This window comes from Lepisma saccharinum, chromosome 13 (assembly GCF_977018435.1).
Source record: "Lepisma saccharinum chromosome 13, izLepSacc3.1, whole genome shotgun sequence".
NCBI lineage: Eukaryota > Metazoa > Arthropoda > Insecta > Zygentoma > Lepismatidae > Lepisma > Lepisma saccharinum.
The window spans coordinates 19,281,413-19,298,922 of NC_139241.1; the positions used below are offsets into that span (position 1 = coordinate 19,281,413).

Sequence of the window (17,510 nt, forward strand, 5' to 3'; positions counted from 1 at the left end):
GGTTGTAGTTTTGGCGGGATGAGGGGGATGAGTTGAGGTGCTGGCCTCTGAGGGCAAGGGAGAATGCGATGGCTTTTTTGGTGTGGTAGGGGTGTGAGCTGGAGTAGTGGAGATACTGAAGGTGGTTGGTCGGTTTAATATGTATGGAAGTTTCCAAGTGGTCTCCCGCAATGTGGATGTCCACATCTAGGAAGGTCACTTGGTCTTTTGAATGGAACCAGGTGAATTTGAAGGTGGTGAAGATGACTTCAAACCTAAAACCAACCCTCCAACCCTGATCACCCAATACCACCCCCATATTACTAAAATCAGACATACCCTCCACTCCCTCCTCCCCATCCTGCACAGTGATCCTGATACCAGGGACATCTTTCGGGATAAACCCAGGGTCGTCTTCCATCGCCCCCCCAACCTCCAAAACATCTTGGTCCGAAACACTCCCACCCCATCCACACCACTCCCCCCAGCTCACAGGTGCAACAAACCCAGATGCAAGACCTGCCCCATACTCATCACCTCCCCCACCCTCCTGATCCCCACAGTGGCAGGCGAGTTCACCCTTCACCCTAAGGGCACCTGCCACTCATCCAACCTAATTTACACCCTCATCTGCCAAATCTGTGGCAACTTCTACATAGGCGAAACCTCCACCCCCCTGAACCTAAGGATTAATAATCACCGTTCCTCCACCCAAAACTCCGATTTCACTGTTGCCATCCACACCAACAGCCATAACACCACCTTCAATAACTGCTTCTGTGTTGCCATCATCCATCTTTTACCCCCCCCCCCCCCCCCCGCTCTGACACATCTTTCCGCAGGTGCTGGGAAAGGGGCCTACATAACAGGCACACACGCCACTATACCCCCCGGACTCAACCTAGCCAACCAGTAACCCTTTCCTCTCCTCCCCAAAATTACCCACCCACTTTACAGTAAACACTGGTAAAAGTACTTCTCGTCATCTATCAACTGTTTCTGGCAACACTGATCGTAGAGACCCTACGGTCAGTATTCTGTGCCTCTTCGCTTAGTAACACCGATCTTTCTTCTTCAACTTGAAAATGCGACATAGATCGCGAAATATAGAATAATTTCTCTTCGTGTGGTAAGTGTTTACTGTCTCCTTCATCGTTAGTGTTTATCCGCCCTTCTGGCACCTTTTCTGATCCTATTCCTGTGTTTATATATATATATATATATATATATATATAAAAGCAAGGAGGGCCAAAAGGGCTAAGTAAAAATCAAACAAGGTAAAAGGAAACACTCACCGGACAGTAGGAAAATTCAAAATTTTCGCTAATTTATAGCATCATCGGTGTGAGAAGAATCAGAAGACGGAACCGGAAGTTGGGGTCCTGCAGAGTTGCCAGGTCCCCATTGAAGAAGAAGCGGTGCGTAGAACGAAAAAAACACTGTTTCGTCACCAGGCTCGTTGTAAACTGTGAGTGTGTGGGATGAGTTGGGAGGGAGGGCGGGAGGGTGGGAGGGTGGTGAGGGTTGGGCATTACTGGGTGGCCTTGTTCAGGCCAGGTGGAGTGGTTGCACTCATGGCCGATATATAGGCCCTCTCCCTTCTTTTGCGAACAGAGGTGTTGGCTGGTTGGGGTAGGAGGTGGATGATCGCTACCCGGAAGCAGTCGTTGAAACTGATGTTGTGGTGGTTGGTGTGGACGGCGACAGTGAAGTCCAGGTTGTGGGTGGAGGAGCGGTGGTTATTGATACGGAGGTTGAGGGCCGTTGATGTTTCCCTCAGGTAAAAATCACCACAGATGTTGCAGGTGAGGATGTAGATAAGGTTTGAGGCATGGCAGGTCCCTTTGGGATGGAGGGTAAATTTGCCAGTGGCCGTGTGCACCTGGAGGGTGTGAGAAGTGATGAGGATGGGGCAGGTCTTGCACCTGGGTCGGTTGCATTTATGGGCAGGGGGGTGTTGGATGTGTGGTGAAGGAGTGTTGTGGACCAGGATGTTTTGGAGGTTAGGGGGGCGTTTGAAAACCACCCTGGGTTTGTCGGGAAATATGTTTTTGGTTTCGGGATCACTGTGGAGGATTGGGAGAAGAGAGTGCAGTGTGTGCCTGATTTTGTTGAGGTGGGGATGATATTGGGTGATGAGTGCAGGTGGGTTGGTGGCAGCAGGTTTCTTGGTGGTAGTGGTATGTGAGGCAGCTCGTGATATTTGCTTGGTGACCAGGATGGAGGGATATCCACGGTTAACCAGGGCCTGGTGTAGGCGGAGGTTATAATTCTGGCGGGAGGTGGGTGAAGTGTTCAGGCGCTGTCCCCTGAGGGCCAGAGAGAATGGAATTGCTTTTTTGGTGTGGAACGGGTGGGAGCTGGAGAAGTGTAGGTATTGCATGTGGTTGGTGGGTTTTATGTGGATGGAGGTAGTCAGGTGTCCTCCCTCGATGTGCACGTCCACATCCAGGAAGGTGATCTGGTTGGGGGAGTGTGTCCAGGTGAATTTTAGGGAACGGAAGTGGTTAAGTTGGTCCAGGAAGGCTGACAAGGATGGTTCTCCATGTGTCCAGAGCATGAAGATGTCGTCGATGAAGCGGAGCCAGAGGAGGGGTTGGAGGGGTTGGGTAGCCAAAAACTCTTGCTCAAGTTGGCCCATGAAGAGGTTTGCATAGGATGGGGCCATTCTGGTACCCATGTCTGTACCTCGGATCTGTAGGAAATTTTGGTTTTCAAAGGTTTACCTTGTTTGATATTTATATATATATATATATATATATATATATATTGCTAAAATATCGTGACGATATATCACCGGCATGATATATATATATATCGCTAAAATATCATCACAATATATCGCCGACACTATATATATCGCAAAAATATCGTGACAATATATAGCCGACACAATATATATATATATATATCACTAAAATATCATGATGATATATCGCCAATGCAATATATGTCGGCAATATATCGTCTAGATGATTTCACCTGGATGATGTGGCAGATGGTGTGATCAGCACCATGCTCCAGCCACCTTTACCTCATATATTCTTCGATTTTTTTGCCAATTTGAAGCTGAAGTGATCAGCACCACACTTGGGCAGCCCCTGTGCTCTTTTGGCCCAAATACGCATTTTAATGACATTTAGATCTGCACTAAATTTGGCTGCTCTCAGAAAATATTGCCGCACATCTTGTTTATTCACTCATTTATCCTGGCCCTATCACTTTACAACATACGAGTTATGCAATATGCATAGAGAAAACATTCTCTGCCTCACGTAGAAGAATCATTAATCCCAACCTCTCCTCCCCTCACACAATTGATTTGACACGAACATTTTTCTGTCAGTGAGTAAAATATCGTCCTATCTCCCCATAGAGAAAAATGACCACTTTAGCTTGTGCGTTTTCAGCTTCATCTGATAACCAAATGATATAGCGTTCGTTCGTGAAAAAACTTCAGATTAAAAATAATCGAACAACATCTAATCATATTGCCTAAGGAAACTAAACAATTTCCATTGAAGAAAAAGCGCAGTTGTTATCTGGTATGGCAAAGTCTTAATTGTTCCATTTTCAACGTTGCACACAAGAAGAAAGGAAAAGTTTTTACAAACAAGTCCCCCTCTTCTTTTCGTTCTCTTCAACTACGAAGAATTCAGTAAATGTGTGGTCAAAGAAGCGAATGGTGATCGAGTCTTGTTGTCAATTCTCCACTTGCGTTTTTATGGAGGAGAAACAAAGACACCTCAGTCACACATTGTATCCACACATTGTATCCCTTCCGGTCCCTCAAGGGAGGTATGACAAATGCAAGTTGTACCCTGCCCCCCCCCCCCCCCTTGCCTTCCACTGATGGTGCCTCTTCACTCCCTCCTTTCACAGGAAAGCCTAACATCTGGAAGTTCAAGGTCGCATGGTGAATGAAACAGCTGCAAAAGAAAGAAGGTGGAGGGAGAAGTCGCGTAGTCAACAGTTTTTGTCACGGCTCGGAAACGGGAGTTAGAGCGAACATAAAATCAAGGTGAACGTCCTATTATTTAACATGGCCTTTTGTCGAGGCCTGACTGGATGAACGTATTAAGCGGGAAAATGTATAATGCGGGAACGTAACATCGGGGTTTCACTGTACTCATGTAAATTCATCTAATTTTCCTTAGATGTAGCTTTTGTATATTTTTTTACCACATAGGGCATCAAGTCATTAAAGAAAAAAGTAAAGTGCTCCCCTGTGCTTAGCACCACGCCATGAAGGCATATAGGGGGTGTGGGTAATGCCCCACACTTTCTTGAACGGTCATGAGTGGGGGTGATGTGATGAGCATCACACCCCTGACCGCCTTTACCCCCCAGGGTTTCCCCCAGGTACCCATGTCATTCAACGCTGGATGGGCACCGGGGCCACTTCCAACGTTAGAAAAGTTCTCGGATTTGAACCGGCCGGGGATCAAACCCGGGACCTTTAGTATGGTAGTCAGATGCGTTACCGACTGAGCCACCACGGCCACTACGCGGCATCAAGTCATTATTTATATTAATATTGTTTTAAATGGAATATTGTATGGCTTAATTGTATCCCTATTGAGATAATAAATAATAATAACAACCAAGAAATTTTGTTTTTACCAGCAGTTACAGTAGAAATTGCATATTAAATACTCCAGGAAAAGGGGTCATGTTTTGAACTATTTTCAAATACAGCTTGGTGCTGAGTTGACTGACACATTTCAAATTTGTAGTCATTGGTGGGAAGGGGAACGGTAGAGGAGAGGATGCTGTTTCATGTAGTTAGTTGAAATGGAGCATTAGAAAATGCAGCAGTGTGTTATTACAAAATGAAGTCTCAGCGTGTCTTTAGCTGACAGTTCAATATTGGTCGACATGGACACGTACCATCTTGAAATGCCACATTGGCTTGGATGAATAAATTTGAAAAACGTATTATGACTATTAAAACTAAGATAAGCCACTGATAAGCTATCGATGAGGACCTATGGAGGTGCGTGTATGGCAACTTTCAGACTTGCTTGCAAAAATACTGATGTAAATGAAGGCCATTTGTTGATGTAATATTAAATAGATAAGCTCGTAATCTGTAAGTAATAAATGGCATACTTGGATGTATTTATGAACAGTTTTGCTTGCCCCCCATGTTTCCATATACAGTATGTCGGTAAAGTCAAGTTATGGTTTCAGAGTCCTATAATATCTAAACGAAACAAAGACAAAGGATAATTATTACACTGCATTGAAGAGTAACTCAAAAAAATTTCGTAAGCGTAGCGAAGTGAAGACTTACGATGCCCACGCAGGTAATCACGTGACGGTGAAGCAAATCACGCCATTCAGTCAGTCAAGATGTGGACAGTGCAGAGGAAAGTTCAATGCATCCTTTGGCTTGGGAAATTTGAATACGTGATGCGTGTTCGTCGTGAATATCATTGTGTGTGCAATGAAGATGGTGCTCCTCCACACTACGGCAAAATTGTTTGCGAGTTTCTGGATAAGACATTTCCACAGTGATAGATAGGAAGGGGTGAATGGAAGGCATGGCCACCACTATCACCGGACCTGACATTTCATCATTTGAAAAAGAGAATTAGAGAAGCTATCCAGTCCGTTACACCTGATCTGAGTCGTGTGTGGCAAGAATTGGAATATTGATTAGATGCGTGATGTGTGTAGGGCAAGAAATGGAAGCCACATCGAACTGCACTAAACATGTAAGGAAACTCTTTGAGTTACTCTTCAATACAGTGTAATAATCTAGGGTAGCTACTTACCGGGAATTCCTTGAATTCCAGGAATTATACTACATGAATTTTTGGCTCCGGGAATTATGCGTGAATTCTTCTTGAATTTTTCTCCGTAGACGTGAAAAATCGCAACTTTTATTAATACAAATCCAATTGAGTTTATACATAGCCATTTTGTAAATGCCCTGAGCTGCGTGGGAAATAAAACTGAATTCTCTCAATCTGTTTACTTTGCTGGCGCACTTTGCAAAACAATCTATCTGACAGACTGACGTTTAGTGAGATATCTTGAATTTTAATTAGGTAAATTTGAGTTTGAAATTCTTGTATAATTAACATTTTTTCGTAGATTGGTATATCCTGTAATATTTATGACTTTTTTGTATATTTATTTTGAGTCTCAGTATATGAAATGGCAAATATAAACTCTACACCTTAAATTAAATACTTTAAATCGTGGCTACCCCTCCACCCTCATCAACAAACAAATCACTAGAGCTAACTCCCACAACCGCACCAAACAACCCAAAACCAACCCTCCAACTCTGATCACCCAATACCACCCTCACATTACGAAAATCAGACATACCCTCCACTCCCTCCTCCCCATCCTGCACAGTGATCCCGAGACCAGAGACATCTTTCGGGAAAAACCTAGGGTCGTCTTCCGTCGCCCCCCCAACCTCCAAAACATCTTGGTCCGAAACACCCCCACCCCTTCCGCACCCCTTCCCCCAGCCCACAGGTGCAACAAACCCAGATGCAAGACCTGCCCCATACTCATCACCTCCCCCACCCTCCTGATCCCTACAGCGGCAGGTGAGTTCACCCTTCACCCTAAGGGCACCTGCCACTCATCCAACCTAATTTACACCCTCATCTGTCAAATCTGCGGCAACTTCTACCTAGGCGAAACCTCCACCCCCTTGAATCTAAGGATAAATAATCACCGTTCCTCCACCCAAAACTCCGATTTCACAGTTGCCATCCACACCAACAGCCATAACACCACCTTCAATAACTGCTTCCGTGTTGCCATCATCCACCTTTTACCCCCCCGCTCTGACACATCTTTCCGCAGGCGATGGGAAAGGGCCTATATAGCAGGCATGCACGCCACTATACCCCCCGGACTCAACCTAGCCAACCAGTAACTCTTTCCTCTCCTCCCCAAAACTACCCACCCACCTTACAGTAAACACTGGCTAAAGTATTTCGTGTTTCCTTTCAACTGTTTCTGGCAACACTGACCGTAGAGACGCTACGGTCAGTATTCTGTGCCTCTACTCAAAGTGTCGTCGATCTTTTATCTACCTTCTTGAAAATGCGACCCAGATCGCGAAATATTGAATTATTCCTATTCGTGTGGTAAGTGTTTACTGTCTTTTTCATTATTTGTATATATACACACACACACACACACAGGGTGACTGGTAATTAGATGTATTCCCTGAAAGGGGTTAAAGTAGAGACAATTTGCAATAAATTTGACCATATGATACCCCGTCCGAAAATTAGTAGTTTTCGAGATAATCGAATTTCTTTTGTTTCTTTAAAAAATGACAATTTTCCACATAAAAAGATGAATTGAGAAAAAACTGCTTATTGTATGGAACTTATTTCAGTATTTTCTGATAGCTAACAAATAAGTGGTTCGTTGAAAAAAAAGTTTTTCGCAAATAACAATCACATGTAAGTACCGGGTGGGTCTAAACTTACAAGTGATGATAAAAAAATGCACTCTTAGTTTACTTGGCAATGTATTAATAACAAAAATGGTATGACACGAAGCGTACAAATTACTTAAATTACTTCCTTGTGTCATCAGCTATCCAACAAGGTACAAATATTGCTAACATTCACATTTGTGTACAAGAAATAATAGTTCATTCATCTCCATGTGAATGGAATCAATGAACAAAACAATTAAAGAACATTACACATCTTGCCCAAAGTGGGCACCTCCATTACGAATGCAGGCACTCAGGTTTTTACGGACATTTGGTCTCGTAACTCGTGATGTGATGGTGTCTTTGATGTGACCAGCTGTTAAGATCCTCTCCCTGAGTTCTTCTTGCGAGTTTACCGGTGTCTTGTAAACTAAGTCTTTCATGTGGCTCCAAATGTAAAAGTCGCAAGGCGTCAAATCGGGAGATAGAGCCAGCCAGAGAATCGGGCCGCCTTGTCCAATCCACTTCTTTGGGTAATTTTCATCCAGACACTGTCACACGCCCAGGCAGAAGTATGGATGGGCGTCATCAACAGTCATTTGATCGAGCCATTTTTCCTGCCCAAAATCTTAAATGGCATCACTTATGAACATTTTTTGAGGAATGGGATGGCAATGTTGTTGGACAATGCACCTCTAGCTGCAAGACTTGACATGATTTATCAACATGATGACTGCCCAGCTCTATCCCTCGATCAATTTGACACCTTGCGAATTGAATCAGAATTTTTGGATACATTGGAATCACAAAGACTCTTTATATTATTAATATACTGTATTTATGTGGGGGGGGGGAAGGGGGTGGTGAGAGGCGGTAATACACAAGGTTGAAACAGTGAGAACATATTCTTGTAGCCTTGAATTTTGGGAAGTTCGCCTTGAAAACCGGGAATTATACTTGAATTTTATAATGGTCCTAGAGTGGCCACTATGTAATCATCCTTTGTGTTTGTTTCGTTTAGATTTTATAGGACTCTGAAACCTCACCATGAATTTACGGACATACTGTATTATATATGACCATTTGAAATGTGTCAGTTGTCTCTGCACCACCCTGTACAAATATACTGCAGTATGTTGCTATTGGCATTTACCACTGATACCAATACCGATGCTTTAAAACAGGGTGGCGACAGACCTGGAAAACCTGGAAAATCGATAAAAGTCAGAGAATTTGAGGTGTCAAAAAAAGTCAGGGAAATGTCACTGAATTTCGCCTTCATTGACTTTTTTTTATTTTATTATTTTTTATTTATTTATTTAAAGATATTGTTATGGAACTCTGCACGGGAACAGGAAATCTCGTTCGTAAGTTTCGGCCTCAACTTTTAGGCCCCTTTTATGTGCAACACAACCACGGTGCCAGAAACCAGTGATGGCAGGAAAAGAGAGAGAGAGAAATTTATCTCGCCCAGGTTTCTCGGCGGGAATTTTAAATTCGAACACTCTTTGGAGGAAAATTGTTATAACTCGGGCACCATGGGAGAAATCTACTGCGGATAATTTTTGTTTTGCAGCTAAAACATCAGAGCATGCAACCGTGTACAATTCAAAATGCTGGACCGAGGAAGAGGGGCTTGGGAGGGCATGACCCCCGATTTTTTTTTTAAAAAAAAGCATAAAAATCTGTCGTTTGCCCCTTTTGTCCTGCTATTTTGGGGAGAAGGTGCAAACCTTAGTATTTTCTTCAAAGAATGGACGTTTAAAAAGAGAATGAAACATTTTTCATGTTTTTGGGTGCCATACAAGTTGAATAATACGCCAAAATGTAAAACTCTGTTTTTTTTTTACGAAAAATAGGTAATTTGCATATTGCTCAGAAAATTGTTATAACTCGGGCACTATGGGAGCAATCTACTTCGGATAATTTTTATTTTTCAGCTAAAACATCAGAGAATGCAACCGTGTACAATTCAGAATGCGGAACCGAGGAAGGGGGGTTTCTAGGGTGCGGCCCCCGAATTTCAATGAAGAAAAAAACAGAAATCTGGAGTTTGTTCCCTCTACTCCCGCTATTTGAGAAGAAGGCGCGAACTTTAGTGTTCTCTTCAAAGAATGGACATTTCTCAAGAGAACGTAACATGTTTCATGTTCTTGGGTGCCATACAAGTTGAATAATAAGCCAAATTGTGAAACTCTGTTCGGAAATGTGGCATGGATATGTTGCGGAAGGGGGGGAGGTTGGTCATCAATATGAATTTCCCAGGCTTGCTCCATTTCATTTTGGATGAAAATTGTTATAACTCGGGCACTATGGGAGCAATCTACTTCGGATAAGTTTTGTTTTGCAGCTAAAAGAGAACGTAACATGTTTCATGTTCTTGGGTGCCATACAAGTTGAATAATAAGCGAAAATGTGATATATTTTTTTACGAAAAATAGGTAATTTGCATTTTTGGATGAAAATTGTTATAACTCTGGCACTATGGGAGCAATCTACTTCGGATAAGTTTTGTTTTGCAGCTAAAACATCATAGCATGCAACCGTGTATAATTCAGAACGCCGAACCGAGGAAGGGGGGTTTGGGGATGCAACCACCGAATTTCAATGAAAAAAAACCATAAAAATTTGTAGTTTACCCCCTCTTCTCCTGCTATTTTTGGGAGAAGTTGCAAACCTTAGTATTCTCTTCAAAGAATGGACGTTTCCAAAGAGATTGAAACATGTGTCATGTTCCTGGGTGCCATACAAGTTGAATAATGAGCCAAATTGTGAAACTCTGTTCGGAATTGTGGCATGGATATGTTGCGGAAAGGGGGGGGGGGGAGGTTGGTCATCAATATGAATTTCCCAGGCTTGCTCCAGACTAGGGATGTCCAAACAGATCCAAAAGTTATGGATCTGGATCCGGATCCAAGAGTTTGGTATCTCAATCCCATTATAATATTACCACACCTTAAAAGGTATTATCTTCGATTACAAAGAAATTTTTCATTAGTTAGTCCTTCAAAATTTTTTTCAAGTGTTGTTCCTAAAATACTTTGCTATGCATCGGCTAACACACTCGTGCACAAAAATAATCTTACTTATTTAACATAAAATGTCAGGGGTGATTTTGTAAATGCCATTGAAATGAATATGTATTCATTCGAATGTATTGGAAATGGAAACACACATAAATGTGAGACATTCCATTCCAAGATGAAACCTTGAAACACAAAAACACGTACTTCTTCCTTTGGGTCCGTACATACACCTGCCAAATTTCATGGAAATCGGAGTGCACATAGGGGTCAGATCCCCACGTCAATTTGTCTTCATCTTGACATTTGAGGGGGGTTTTGCCCCCTAAAACAGTTTTTTTAGCCGAAACAAAAAAAACAACATGTATTTGTTCCTTTGGGTCCCTCTATACACCTGCCAAGTTTCATGGAAATCGGAGGGGGAGACTTAGACCTCCCTTGTAAGTGTATTAATTACAAATCGCGCACGAGCGCACACTCACACGCACACACACACACACAATGTATATTAGCAGGTAACAATATGTTATAAACACATTCTTACTTTCCAAAGAAGCACTCATGTGGGATAGCAAAACGGATCCAGATCCGTAAAATTTTAGGTTCCGGTTTTCGGATCCGGATCTGGCCATCCCTACTCCAGACCTGTGTCAGAGTTTCCACCCAAACATAAGCGTATGAAGGTCCAAAAAGCACATTAATTTCGTAATCAGCATCATGATACCATATGGTATCATCGGGCGAGTACAACCTTACTCTGATGATACCATATGGTATCATCTGGGAAGTAAAGGTTAAGCCTCTAAATATTATGTGGAAAATGCATTGAAATGTCATTTCTTTCTTGTCCGTATGGGAGTAGTAAGCAGACTTGTCAACAGATGGAGGGGATAAGAGCAGCTGGCGCCATCCGATAGTTGTCAGACTTCGTAGTAAGGCATTTTGTTGGGCAAACTGAAGGAACATGCAAACAAATAGGTTCCATTGATACACACGATTTTTGTCGAATATCGCCACCCGACAAAGTATCTCACTACAACATGCGACAGAAATTGCATGGACTGCAACATCCAACAAAAATCGAATGCATAAACAAGAAGAACTTTAGACTGCAAATATGCTGCTGGAATTTTATTACTTTTCTGCTTACGAAGGTTTTCTTTCATCATCCTGACGTATTACTGGTTTCGCACAAGTTAACATACGTTTACAGTGACATTGCACTATTCTTAGATATGAAGAAGAATCCAACCAAATGGGATATATATTGAATAATATCACGGAAAAGTGAAACATAAATCTGCATTGGTGAACGTTATAAAAATTGGCAAGTGCATGCTTCCAACCTCAAATTTACTGCAACACTAGTATTGCAATGAAATGAACGCCACTCTCTGTTCTGTCTGTTTAAACTCGTGAGAGATGGTCATTAATCTCTCACTGAGTAAGTAATGTCCAATATTATGAAATAAATAATAATAAATACGTAAATATTTTAAAGTCTAAAGTTGTAAAGATAATTTATGGACGTGTGGTCAGCACGTCGAACCCCCAGTCATTGTTGTAGGTTTTTCATGACTGGGTTATGCTACTCATTCATAGCTTCCCAATTCCCTCACTATGGTGGGTGGCCACCTGTTCCATACACAGGCCAAGATCTCAGGAGAAAAATTGTTAAGGGTCCCCCAGGAGACTTGAACCTGTGCGCGTCTGTAGTCTAAAGCATGATGCCTTAGATCGCACAGCCACAGTACAATACAAAATAATATATAATATACAGTACAATAATGTACAATATAATATTCTGAAAATAATCTCAATGCAATAAAAGAAGAAGTATATTTGGAATCATGTAGAAAAGTATAAACAGTATCATGTGGGAATTTTATAAAAAATCACACACGTTACGAATGGAAGCGGGCTCCTTCAGACAGCTTTTTGTATGACAAGCTCTGTATCTGTCTCCCTAGTGAGAATGTAACAGCAGTCTTCCACGGTGTCCCAACAACCCTAGTATTGTCTTTCCATTTTACTTATATTCCTGGTGAAAATGCTCCCCCTGATCATCGCTTTCCAGATTGTTTAGAAAGAAATCCAGATGTGAATGCAGTAGGTGCACCGTAAAAGACTTCCTGGAACCTAACACAGGAATGTTTTGTTGAGATAATTTACAGTTGCACATAATTTGGTTACTGCGTATTTTCCAAGAAGCCAGTGCACACAGCGGCAGATAATTTCAGTGCTGCTGATTCAACTCAGTTGATTACTGCTTCAAACTCCTTGTCATTGAGGAGATTGCTGATTTGTGGTCCTACAAAAAAATTTTTCCTTTACTTTAAGCTCATTCAGTTTTGGAAACTTTTTCCTTTGGCACAGAGAAGTGTTGCCACCCTTGTTCAAAACTTTCACAAAGCAGTGGTTGTTTTCTCGCTGATACTACAACAATTTTCAGCAGTGTCAGGTACACAGCATCTCCAATGTATCCCCCAGAAGAAAATCTGTGACTTACGAGGTCAACTGTATAGCACATCTTAACTGGTGTGGAGTCAGTGATAATGGCCGTGCTTGAGAATGTGTGGCATGAATTCCTCTAACACCTTGATGTTATTTGTTTGTCTAAGGGAGGTAACGTAGAGCACTTATAATGTGATACATACTGCGATGAGTTTTCCATCAGATTGACACACTAGATGAAGTAAATTCGCATTACACAACAATTTGAAATCTGATGAATTGTTTTGAAACATCCTGTATGGTTAGTTGTACAGGGTGTCTGAGAAGTATCCATACTTGTATGTATCCTGTTGTGACCATGCTGAAAACTGGCCAGTGTTGAGTTGCCTGGGAATGATTTTGTTTTCGTGGTTGTCATACCTGCTTTGACGGTCACATGGAACCCTTGCTTGAATTTGTATGTCAGTTATTTTGCCATGGCTGATGTAAACATACATAGTTACAATGCTGAGGAACGGCTAGTGACATGTGTGGGGGTGCATGAGCAATAATGCATGGGCTAAACAATTTTCTGTAACATAATATAAAGTTTGCACTCATATATTATAATGTAACTAAGTAGATTCACATGTTATAATGAAGCAATATATACATCTAGGGGTAATATGTACTATGTAATTTAATCTAGGGCTATACGGGACTTCTCTGACACCCTGTTCATCCTTTAGTATAAAAATGTTGCTAGTGAAGAAAAAAAATCACTGGATTAAGCTGTGTTCACCATCATTGTCAGAACCAGCAAGTAACATGCATGCAAGATCATGATCATTGTCATATGTCATTTGACACCATATATTGGTCTTTCAGACAATGGTGATTTCACCACTTGTGACTTCAATACAACTTTATTTTCTTCATGCTGCATACTAGTGACATTTTTGCATGTGCCTGCATTTCATGACCATTGATGCATTTGGTTGTTTTCATGTTAGAAGTTGACGAGGCAACCAAGAAGTGCATTCTCAGATATTGCCATTGCACCAAATTTCTGGAGAAAGGAAATAGCTGCTCATATTGTGCAAATGAACTTCCTAAGAATTTTATAGAGATATCGGAGGTGAGTATAATGCTATGTAGGTTTCTCCAAGGATGCATGTTGTATTCTGTGAATTGGCAAATGGAGATACTAGGTTTATTGTATTCTGTGAATTGGCAAATGGGGATAGTAGGTTTAGTGTTCATAAAATAAACAAAGCATTCTCTAAGTATGATCAGTTGTATTGTGGCATTCATACAGTAGAAACTTGTGGTTAACTCGTATTGAATGAACTGAGCATATTATTTCATTGAACTAGATGTATGAACGTAGTACGTAGAAATTTTCAGTGAAAAATGCAGGCTCGACCAGAACTTGAACCCAGGTCTCTGGCATATCGTGCAATTGCTCTACCACTGACCTGGCCTGGCCTCACCTGATTTTTCACTGTCGTTGTTTTACCTGCATGGAATCATCTCTGCCAGTGCTACCGCAACAGGGTCTGTTGCATTTGAAACACTACATGGTACATCTCCTGTGTGTGCCTAATAATCTTCAATAATAGATGTATGAAGTACCAGTGCTTCAATTGGCAAGTTGCCTGGCTGCCACGTGTGAGATCTGGGTTGTATGCATGGATGACTTTAGGAGGAAATTTTCCCAGCAACATCCCTGCATGGAGTGGTTCTGGTGTTAATCCAGCCTCTAACAAATAGCCCCCAAGGTAGCAAGTGTAAATCCAACTGGAACGTGGTGTCTGGCAAAGATTTTGTAAATGTGTGGGGCTGTACTTCCACATCCCCCATATACCTTCGCAGCTAGTTTCAATGTGCACTGTCAATCTCCATGGTGGAGTGGTTAGCACAGCATTCTAGGATACCAAGGGTTCCAGGTTTGAATCCCAGCCTGAGCATCGGTGTTCTTTGTGAGTGTACCTTCATCCTCACTCGTCCTCATCTTCACGATTAGCCAAAAGTGGCAGAAAAGTGAAGTAGTAACTTAAGGCACACGGGAGAGATATGTAATAACCAGAGCCTGGGTGTTGCCTGTGAATGCCTATTTTGTTCCTGTGATCAGATTTGTGTGCTTGCAGTAGACAATCTAACTTACCTAACCTATTCACATGTTAGGGCCTCCCCGATGGCACAGTGGTAGCGTTGTCACCTTGTAATCAAGGAGTTCCACGTTCGATACCCGGTGGAGGCACATAGTGGTTCGGATTCCACTTTAAACTGTAGGTCAAGTCCCAATTAGCCTTACTGTGCACAAAGTGGACTTAAAACACCAACTCAAACTATTCACATGTTTTTGTACGTGTAGATGCATATGTGAGTAGGTTAGTCAGGTCATGTTTGACGCTGTTAGCATGTATGCATGACTCCAAGTTGCTATAGCTATTGCCAGCCACTTGTGGAATATACACCCTGTCCTTTATGTAAGCCCATAAAAAAGAAACCACATTTGGTGATGATGTGTAATTGAGATATAGCTATATTCTGAGAAACCAAATCAATAATGCCAAGCCATTGAAGTGTACTGAATCATGCGATTGCTGTCACTATAGCCTGAGTGTTACATAATACTGCACAAATATATTTACTATATATAATCCCTTTCATCTTCAGTTACTCGATGTGAATGGTATCACAGGGCTTCCACATGGTTATTTTGTTAGCCCTTTTGCTGTTGGTGTAAGGCAGTGGTCTTGAACCTTTTTCCCCCAGCGGGCCATTTTCACATTCTATAAGGGACTTGTGGGCTGCCCTGTTCCAGGCCGATCACAAAGACTTCACTGTATATTCATTTACGAGATTATTTACCAATTAACTATTGCAAAGAACACTGACAAGTTCTGAATTGAGGTTACTTACTTCAACGTAACAAATAAGCAAAATGTTTTGTTTATAAAAAAAGCCTGTAAACCATTCATACACAAGAATTGTAATTTACCGTTTCAATGAGAGGACTGTCAATTGTTTTTTTTTCTTCACTAGCATGTCAGTATTCCTCTACTGTCAGAGAGTTTTTCAATGTGTTTATCGGTAAGTCGATTCCTCAACTTTGATTCCACATTTCTCCGTGAAGATTTAGTTAGAACAAACAGTGTGCTATGACTCCAAGGGTCCTGGGTTTGAATATCGGCCTGGGCGTGGGTGTTCTTAATGTCCCTTAATCAGTTTCATCATTTCACGCTCATCCTCATTTTTACGATTAGCCAAAATTGGCAAAGAAGCATCGTAAAATAACCAAACTCAATCAATCCAACGGCATTTTTCATTTCAGAAGAGAACTGTTTGCAGACATAGGTGGTTCCGAATAGAGGTGCGGGCATGAATATACAGATAAGATGATTCTGGCGCTCTCAAAAAACTCCACCACGTCCACATTATTAAATGTTTCCCTTAATTCAGTATTACAATGCAATTCGACGAGTTCCATTTGCATATCACCTGGAGAATCTTCCACATCTACACTGATATGGGTGGAGACTATCTTAAACATGTTGTTATGTGACCTGAGGTCTTGAAATTTTGTGGCAAATTCAGATCTTGATGCTGAGACGGCTTCAGAATACTTCTCATGTTTTTGGAACCAAAACTTGTGACAACTCGGGGAAGTGTGAAGTTTCAATTTTTAAGCTGATTCTCCCACAAACATTGTTTGGATTCAAAAGCTTTCACGTAAGCACTGAGATGACTTAACCAAATTATTCTTCCTATGTAGTTTGATATTTAGTTCATTCGAGTGCATTGTAATGTTTGTGAGATAAGGAACATAGGCCATATGCTCTGGATTGTTCAACTGTTCTATTTCCCTGTTTTTACTTGCCACGAACTCACTTATCTCATCCCTCAGATCGAAAACTCTTTTGAGCACCACAACAAACTTCTGTAAAGTACAACATGTCACCGTTATCTGATTCGATATAATTAAGAAAGGTTCAGTCCTAGAGATCTTATGAAGTTCACAATTGGAACAATATCTCTCATAACATATTTGAAACCCACACCTTTAGCACACACATTTTCCTGGCACAGAAGGTAGTGTTTGTATTTACTTCATTGAAGGCTTTGGCAGGCCACTAAAACAAAGCCTGCAGGCTGCGGGTTGAAGACCACTGGTGTAAGGAGACCTGGGTTCGATTCCTGGTGGGAGTCCCCAAACTTTTATTGTTATCCCAGCAGTGTGAGGACAATTGGGGTTCTTGAAGAAATAATGGGCTTTTGTCTTGAAAGCCAGATATCAGCTGCAGTGGGACTAGATAGCCTGACCATGCATTGCCCAATGAAAAAGCAGCTTGGAAGATCATGACTCTTAAAGGGTTCTTGCACCATGGAGTTAAGTTTAGAATGATATTCCACATTTGCACATTGTGACAGTTTACTCGATCATATGTTGCCTCGTGAGTGAAGATGAGCTGGTGCAAGAAGTAGTCATCTTCCTTGCAATTTCATACCATTGCACCTTGTCAGTCTTTTTCAGTGTAGTTTCATGTTAAATGCCATTCGAAGCACCTTCCGAACAATAGTCTCAGAAAGATGTAACTCACAAGTGCACAGTGATACTTTCCTCAGAGAATCTAGGTCACTCAGTG

The 17,510-nt window shown here is 41.6% G+C and overlaps 1 protein-coding gene across 2 annotated transcripts in view; it reads left to right on the top strand.

The window, feature by feature from the left end:
• Positions 1-17,510, top strand: part of LOC145997195 (uncharacterized) — an 83,893-nt gene that overhangs the window by 44,777 nt on the left and 21,606 nt on the right. For both annotated transcript variants that reach the window (XM_083133927.1, XM_083133928.1), the window contains exon 5: positions 13,872-13,996. In XM_083133927.1, the coding sequence (XP_082990053.1) occupies positions 13,872-13,996 (125 nt within the window). The remainder of the gene's footprint in view (positions 1-13,871; positions 13,997-17,510) is intronic.